Raw genomic sequence first — 9510 nt, forward strand, 5'->3', positions numbered from 1 at the left:
AGACAACATACTCTATCTGAATATGTTGCCTAAGCAGATATCTTAGACAACATACTCGATCTGAATATGTTGCCTAAGATATCATCTTAGACAACATACTCCATTTAGAGATGTTGCCTTCATACTGTAATTAACATAATATAATATTTCTTTTAGGCAACATTTATATTGTTTAATTGTTACCTAAGATTTTTGTGTACCATGATGCAATTATTTTCTTGCACTCTTTCTACAAATGAATCTCAAACAAGCAAACAAACAACCAAATGTTGTATACAAACAACTTTTATAACCAAACAAAATAAATATGTTCAATAATTGAAAGATAATTGTTTTTCCCTAAATAAGTCTAAAAGTAGGCAACAAGTTCAATAACACAAAATTAAAAACTTAACCTAAAGCGTGAGAGGTCGGAGTTGTTGTGTTAGAGTTTGAATCACTAGCACCCAACATAGTCATCAATGATTGTATCATCTTTCTTTGCTCGGCAGCTTCCTTTTTTGCCTCATGCTGTCCCTCTTTTAACAATCTAATCTCCTCGTCACGCTCGGCAAGTTGTTGCCGCAAATTTTCGTCGTCAACTGTAGATACTGGCTTAGAGAATCCCTTCGCCGGTCCTCTCAACCTCGCAGGTCTAACCGCCAAACTACCCATACCTCGAACAACCGTACCTACCGACGGACCAACAATTTGCTCGATGATTGATATTTCTTTTTCGATTGGGCAACGAATTAGAGTCCCGACAGATTCCGGAGTGCATTCAGAAGCGTTCTTAATCTTCTCAATCTCTTCCTCAACAAGTTTCTGTAAATACGATTCAAACAATTGTTTTTATTACAATTATATATTTCGTGTCAATTATCCCTCATTAATAAGTTGAAATGGTAAAAAACGAACTAAATTAATGTGTTTTTATAAAGGTTTGGAAAAGTTGGAACGAAAAAGGGATAAAAAAATATTTTTGACAGCTTTGTGAGACTATGGTATTTCGAACATATATCACTCGTCCGAGCTCGGATTTAAGTGATTAAAGATGATCTGGAAAGCTAACAAACGGTCCTACAACWTTTAAGTTTTGAGTTTCTGTAAATTCAGGCTAAATCTAAGCTAAAACGGGCGTCCAAGGTGAAAAAGTGATGCTGAACAGCAAATGAAAAGAATATAAAAATCATGACCACAAGAAAACAAAAGCTCATGTTTACTTACTTTACGGTCTTCACTTGTAGTGGTCTCGGCAATTGTACCGAGATAAGGAGCCACATGTCCGGTAGCTTCAAGGTTGTTAGCCCTAAACCGGAACAAAGTAGGTCCCGAGGTAGACGTACATTATAAGAAAGTCGGCTTTGGATTTTGATGTTGACCATAGATTTAGGATTTTGGGCTATGTAATCCATATAACAGGGTCTTAAAAGAAAATATAAAATAAATATGGGGCCCTGTTCGAAAACTCCTATTTAACAACCCAATTGACGGACCAGATACTAATTAATAGTCATAGAGTTTTTGTTGCCTTCAAAATATTTTTGGACATGATATCAACAAGTGGTGATGAATCATGATTAACCTTTTCATAAATATAAAAATGATGATGATTTTTCATAATTTTTATAAGCAAATGTACCTCAAATAGGGATCTGTAACAAGAAGTAGAAAAGAGTACAAATGTACGATGAAGTTGACACCATTTTTATCACTTTACATCACTTGCATGTAAATTTGCCGCTAGAGAATGAATGTTGGAATGCATGAAGCTACACATTCTGACATTCCCAAATATTTATACAAGCTACCAAACCAATCATGATTCTATATTTGCAATAATACTCATATTTCACAATTGAAAGCTTAGAAGCAATATGGATTAGGTTGTTTATGTAAGATTTATAAATAAACAAAATTTTAGCTTTATTTTGTCTTTGTGGGTTTCATACTTTTTAACCTATTAATTTACTTATTTTTTCAGCTTCATATCTCACGCTTCTCAACGACCACAACATTCAGTAAATAAAGATTTGGACAAAGAAAATGAAAATATCTTATTATTACCTGGTTTTTGTTAGGAAACTCGATACAATAAAACACAACAGGAGGTTTGAAGAAACCTAAAAACATCTCTAAACGTAATTGTTACCTTTCGACAAGAGTTAAGCTCTAGTTATAGATTTCATTGTGAATGGATTGTAAATTATATTATTTTACTAGGATTTTCTATGACAAATCATATCAAAATTCAATACGATTACATGGATAAATCTCTTGCATATATACTCCAAAAGGATCATCATGAATCATGCTAATAGAGAGTTTGGTCCCTATTGATAATTTTCATAATTTGTCATTGGGATCTTTTACTATTAAAAGTTTTGTTATTTTCTTAATTGTCAAAGTATACACAAAGTACAATCACGATAATTTTCTTTTTGTTGCTTTTTTTTATTCAAAATATAGCATAACTGTGTGGTGATGAAGCAGTACGTTATGACGATTGATAAGAGTTGGACGACGTGTAGATGTCGTAACTCTGATGAGTTTTGGACCATTCTTCAAGCCTTTATAGAGATAGCAATGAAACATGTCAATAATGATGGCGCATTGAGATGTCGATGCAAAAAGTGTTTTCAACTTTATGCGTCAGATGCCAAATGTGGTTGAGGCTCACATACATAGATACAGGTTTCAAGCTGCATATATGAAGTGAGTATATCACGATGAAGTAGATACTCCAATTGTAGCCAATGTAGCTCCAACAACAAATGAGATGACTGATTTCATCAAGGACATTATCAGGGAGACAAATACTAATGAAGAAAATGCAGATGAAGGAACAGATGAAGGAACAGATGAAGGTGGAAGTGGTGTAGAAAAGGAATTCGTTGAATTGTTTTAAGAGATCAAAACTGAGTTATACCTAGGTTGTACTTGGTTGTTCTCCTTAAACTTTTTAGCAAAAATGGTTCATATGAAGGTCGTGAATAAATGGACTAATAGTTCATTTTACCAGCTTATAGAGTTTCTGAAATTCGCATTCCCAAAAGAAAATAAGATCCCGGCTTCACACTATGAAGCTAAGAAGAAAATGAAAAAAATAGAGTTAGGGTACCAGTTGATCCATGTTTGCGAAAATGGTTGTTTTCTGTTATGGAAGGGGAACGAATTGAACCATAATTATCCAATTTGTGGTGAGAGTAGATGGGTTGACAAAAATACAAAGGGGGGAAAAGAGTTACCCATAAAGTGTTGTGCTATTTTCCGTTAACTCGTAGGCTTAAATGTACATAGGATCCTAGGCATACTGCAAAAGATATGACAAACTACTGGATGGTCAATAGAAGTTGGTACGATGCGACACCTAGTTGATGGGACTGCATGGAAAGATTTTGATACAAGATATCTGGAGTTTGCTGCAGAACCTAGAAATCTTCGTTTAGGTTTGGCTGTTGATGATTTTAATCCATACAGTAACCTGACTTTATCTTACAGGGTGTAGCCAGCTACATTGATAACATACAATACTCCATGATTATGTATGAAAGAGTTCTTTCATGTTGACTTTGTTAATTCCAAGCCCTAAGTCAGATGGGAGGACATGGATGTTCTTTTGAGGGCTTTAGTGGATGAACTAAGATTTTTGTGGGTTGAAGGAGTTCAAACGAGAGATGTGGTAACAAGCACTTTCTTCACATTGCGTGTTGCACTATTATAGACTATTAACGATTTTCTTGCTCATAGTAGTTTGTGTGGTTGGAGTGGTCAATGATATAAAGTATGCTCTACTTGTAATGAAGACACTCCTTCATGTCGAGTACTTGAGAAGACATCTTATGTTGATCATATAAGATTCTTATGTTCTAACCATCGTTGGAGTAAGAGTAAGTTGTCGGTAAACCGAAGAAAAGGCCTCCTCCTAGACGATTTAATAATGTAGCTATATGGAACCAATTAACTCATGTTCCCATTCGTACTTTGGGAAAACACCAAGGTTTGGTAGCGTAAAAAGAAAATGTAAACCGAAAGAGTTTAATTGGACCAAACAGAGTATTTCTTCAAGCATGCGTATTGGTCTTCTCTTGAACTAAAACATAATTTGGATGTTATGCATGTGGAGAAAAATATGTGTGACAATTTGGTGGATATTTTATTAGTGAATGATAAATCCAAAGACATTACCAATGCAAGAGTGGCTTTAAGAGGAAAGATGATAAGACTTTTAAATAACTAAATACTCATTCACCCCAGATGATAGATGGCGATTTTTTCAATTCATAAAAGGAGTTTAATTATGTGATGGCTTGGATAAGACTTTAAAAATAAGGTGATTGATAATGATACCAACATTACTGGGTTGAAGTCTCATGATTGTCACGTCCTTATGCAATGATTTCTTCATAAGGGTACCTGGATGCAGATATCAACCCCAATCTTTGAACTCTGCACCTTATTTAAACAACTTTGTGCTCAAACATTGGTGGTGGAAGATATGAAGAAGGCAAAGGACCAACTGATTATGGTATTGTGCAAATTGGAGTTAATATTTCCTCCGACTTTTTTGACATAACCATTCATTTGGTTATTCATTAACTGAGGAAGCAATTTGGAGAACCATTTTATATGCGATGGATGCATCCTTTTGAAAGATTATGAAGTAACTAAAAAAATTATGTCAAGAATAAGCTTAAGCCCGATGTTCAATAGTGGAAGGTTATGTTGCAGACAAAGCTTGAACATCTTGCTCCATGTATCTTCATGATGTATAAACCAAATTTAATCTCCCTGATAAGAATGTGAATGTTGTCAATCCGAAAAGCCAGTTGTTGATGCTTGAATCACAATGTTAACCGACAAGTGTCTAAAAGTTCATATTTCTCGAACTAGCGATTCAAAAAACTGCAAAGTGGTTCTTACGATACAATTGTCCTGAAATTCAAGTGTACATGGAGTATGTATCTCCAACTTCCCTTGGATAAATTTTGACTTCGTGATATTAAGTCTAACCAATAGAGTTTTTAAACATACAATCAATTTAACTCTAACGTGCAAGGAAGTAATCTTAAAACAAGAATTTCCCTATATGAAGGTAAAAATATCACACATATTAGAAAGTTAAATAGATATCGTCACTTAAAAATTATCTTCTTTTTATATCCATGTGTGGTTTAAGACAAGAAGGGTCTCCCAAGTATACTGGTGAATTGTTATCTTTGGCACATGGTTTGGATTTCAATGCACATTCTTATAGTGCTTGCATAGTAGTTAGTGTAAGATTTATGGTACACAATTGTGATATCCGATGCACCACTCAAAACAACGGTGTAGCGATACCATGAATAGATGATTTTACATATTATGGTCAACTCGAGGATATCTGATGTACCACTAGGGTTTGATATTCGATGCACCACTCAATTGTGTTGTTTCGATGTAAATGGTTCAACATTGATCCGAACAAGGGGAGATCTTTCACCAAAAATATCATCACTGGTATCAACATCTTTTGGTTCCAGATTTCTCAATTTGTAGATGAAAACAAGAATAATATAGTAGAAGCTTTGAATAATCTAGTAAATTTCAACAAAAACAAATGAAGAATATCTCACCACAAAGTATAGTAATTTGTATTGATTAAGATATAAGAATCACACTTGAGAAGAATTACAATCGAAGCATCAAAGGGTTGATCTACTCAAAGTGTTTAAAGTGAATGGTATTACAGTGAAAATTATTTCAAATACAAGGCATGAAGATACTATATATACCCTAAAGGTTTAAGTCAATAACCATATAATAGGAAGCCTCACTTGTAAGGGCGCATAACAGACTTTAGGCGACAACGGTTGTCATTCAGATCTTAAAAGCCTTGATAAAAAAAAGGTGAGTTTTGAACTCTAGAGGAAGACTTCAGAGGTAGTCGGGTTCTCTAAAAGGGCATTTCAGAGTTCTGAAGTGTCTCAGGAAAGGCTAATCAGAGACTCAATACTTAGAAACATTTCAAGTTTCTTTCACAATACTTTTACATGAAAAATGAGTCTAACAACATCAATTCTAAATGGTACAAAGACAACGAGTTCATTTATGCTACACAAACAAAACAAGTGTTATACATTGAATATCCATCTCAAAACCATAATCGGAGGGTTGTGGAAGATGTTAGTCATTGGAAAATTTGGGGTCATCCAAGCATCAATACTGTTAATGAGATAGATATCATACATGACAATAAATTCTTCCGATTTTGTGTTGGTTGTTGGCTCAAGTGAATTGCCTTGTGTGAGTTTAGAAAGAGGTGGTCAATCAAGTTTAGTTGATGATATCCCTACCGCTCCTATTGTGGACGACGAAGATTTCATTAATGATGAGGATGAAAATGAGGATGTTGATATTGATGATGTAGAATTAAGTGATGGTAATGATAATGCTAATTATGTAGCTTAGTATTGTTCTAGTGACGAATCTTATTATATTTTAATTTCAATTACATTTGTTTACAAGTTTTCGATTTAATTAGTTAACAAGTTTTAGTATGTTATTAGCTATTGATCTATCATAGAACCCTATTTTTAATTATATATTGAAATATTTAATTCTAAATATATATATATATATATATATATTGAATGTAATTTTTTTGGGTATTCAAGAGACAGAGAGATTGTTTCTAGTTTATATGACTTTATCAAGAAATAACTTTGCTTATTACTACTATTTCCTTGAAGGTGGCTATCAAAAAGCTCGGAACTTTAATGCTTTGGAGCATCATAATCAACGTCAGGTGAATCTACTGATATGTAATTATAGGGTTTTGACATCACTTCAAGTTGAATTTTTTATTTTTGATTAAGTAGATCATAATCACCATATAGGAAAAAAAAACATTTTGTAGCAGGCTTATTAGTTGGTGTAACCAAGAGTTGTGTTTGTTGTGCTTCTACTTCTTCCAGGTGCAAATCTTTCTGATAGCAATTATAAATTCCTGTTTTAACAAGGGTAGTTTAGTAATTTATCTATCTTTTAAATCCATTATATTTATTTGTTCCACCTATTTCAATGGTACAAAATATTGGATCTTCACCTGTACATAGTTGAGACAAGTTGTTTCCAATATCTAAGTTTAGAGTACATAAAAGAGTAGATTTGTACTATTGGTGGTGGGTGTTGGTTATCTGATTATGATGTTGTGGTTAAGGTTGATAAGATTAGTTTTTGGTTACTGTCGATTTCATTTATAAGCAGATTGGTTCAGGGATTAATCTTCATATGTTTGCTATCATGGAGACCTTTTAGTAGCATAGTTCATTTTCAAGGTTAGGTTAGAGATGCTATTGGTTTTACACGTTTATTGTTGATATTTATCTCTTTCTTATTGGTGATCATGGATGCAGAAGGGTCTAATTTTGATGCACACCTTAGTGATTAGTTTGATTAATGCTAATGGATGTTCTAATTTTGGAGTTGAAAACTAAAAAAAATCTTTCTAATGCCTTTAATGAGGATCGATGTTGTTGGTGGATCTGGCAGAGATGCTTATTTTGATTATATGGACCAACGTGAAAATCAAATTGCTTCTATTTATGTGCTTTGGTTCGTGACTGTTATTTTTGTTCCTAGTGTTGGACAAATTATATTGGTATGGTGTAAAGGGAGATATTGTTTCAATTTTGCTACTTGCAGTCTTCATTGGGATAGATAAAGGGTGAACCGGGAAAATTACGTTTCAATGGGATATACTCTATTTTTTCCGCCAACTTATTTTGGTTTTGCAGGTATTCCATGTTGTTTTACGGCCTGTTCCATGTGATGGATTTCACTGGTTTTTATGTTGACAAGTTTTGTCTTCTGATTTTTAGACATAACTTTATGGTTATTCATATAATTAAGCTTTTGTTTTCATAGAAAAAAAAAGTTAAATTTGGATATTAAAACATGTTATAAGTTGAATATGTAAGATTGGTATAATCTATAAAGTTTCATATTCAGATTAAGAGAGACAAACACAAAATTTATATTCCCTCGGTCATTAGAATTTCCATTTTGAGATGACTTCCCATTGTAGGACCATGTATCAATAATTCAATACTTCATGCTTTTTATTTCAAGGGTTCAGTTGGGTTTGATTTAATAACCAGATCACATTTATGGAGCTCTTTTTCTAGTTTGCAGTCATTTAGTAATTTCAAAGTTGATGAGTTCATTTGTCACCAAGTTATAACATTGTGCAAAAGGCTAGCTCGGGACAAGATGCAAATGTGACTACAGTCCCAATCCCAGTTCTAAAATTTACTTGGAAGCTAACTTGTTCTTTTAAGTGGACAAACGACGTTGTAGACAGATTGGCAGTCACATTTTTAGAGGAAATCTTAGTTTCAAAAAAAAAAATCAAAGAATGAGTTTAGCATTTTATGATATGATCGATCCCACAAGATGATATCTATTACTAAAATGAAAATTTATCTGTAACCAAATCCTTTCTAGCAAGTGCATTGAATTCTTTCAGATGCACGTATCGAACTGAAGTGTTGCCATTATCCACTTGTTCCAAGTTGCCTTCGGACTTCTAATAGAGAGTTCAAACCACAACCACCAAGCTTGACCTAAATATCAAAAAAATTTGTGATAAAGTTAGATGAGGATAATAAGAGCCTGTTTCTTTTATTTTATGTTCCTTTTCTTGTTTTGTTTCTGGAAAAGTTTTAAGGTACAATTTATACGATCTTATGTATGCCATTGTTGCTCAAGGACATGGTATAGATGTCGAGGGTGATCCTTCTCCTAAACCAAATAGAATACCTACATTATGCGAGACAACATGTAGATCACTTTTTCAATTCTTTAAAAATTTGAATGTGTTATCTTCTAACATTTTTACTTCAAACTTGTTGCAAAATAAAAAAAGAAATGAGGCATGAGCAAAAGCAAAATATTTGATATTTCCTTTAAGGCTAATGGATACAAGTCGTCGATCCAATTTGATCTAATTGATGTTCCACATAAAGTAGTTGGCCCTACGATAATATCTTTACAAGGTATATTGGAAACGTGATCGGTTATGACGTCTCTCCACATCATCCAAGATGGAATGAAGTTCCCCCAGAGTTCAAGCATCGATAATTGGAAGACTTATGGTAAATATTACAATAACTATTAATTATTTATAATTTTTACACGATTTCAGACACTTTTAGAGGGATTCTTCATTCTTGATCCAACTATTCCCGAATGGCCCAAGATTCAAGTTGGCATCGAGCGAGATTGCCAAGATCGCTACAAAGATAGGAATTCAAAACTCAAGAAGCATTTGATCAAGTTCGCGAGTACGATGTAACACCCTCTTTTGATCATAGAAGGTATTACAGAAAAATAAACCACAATAATTATAATAAATTGAATAAACTTAAAAGCTCGTCCTTAAATACAATAAAAGTGTTGGTCCCAAATGGTCTACAAGAATACTAAACAGTTTGTAGAAGGGGGGGGATGAATACAAACACAATTTTCAAATTTAAAATATATATTGAT

The 9510-nt window shown here is 33.4% G+C and overlaps 1 protein-coding gene across 1 annotated transcript in view; it reads left to right on the forward strand.

Annotated features, from left to right (window-relative positions):
* Positions 1-6207: 6207 nt before the first annotated feature.
* Positions 6208-9510, forward strand: part of LOC112516858 — a 38389-nt gene continuing 35086 nt past the window's right edge. The window contains exons 1-2 of the mRNA XM_025124091.1: positions 6208-6400; positions 6711-6766. Coding sequence (XP_024979859.1) covers positions 6208-6400; positions 6711-6766 — 249 coding nt within the window. The remainder of the gene's footprint in view (positions 6401-6710; positions 6767-9510) is intronic.

The sequence above is a fragment of the Cynara cardunculus genome (assembly GCF_001531365.2).
Source record: "Cynara cardunculus var. scolymus isolate 2C chromosome LG 8, CcrdV1, whole genome shotgun sequence".
NCBI lineage: Eukaryota > Viridiplantae > Streptophyta > Magnoliopsida > Asterales > Asteraceae > Cynara > Cynara cardunculus.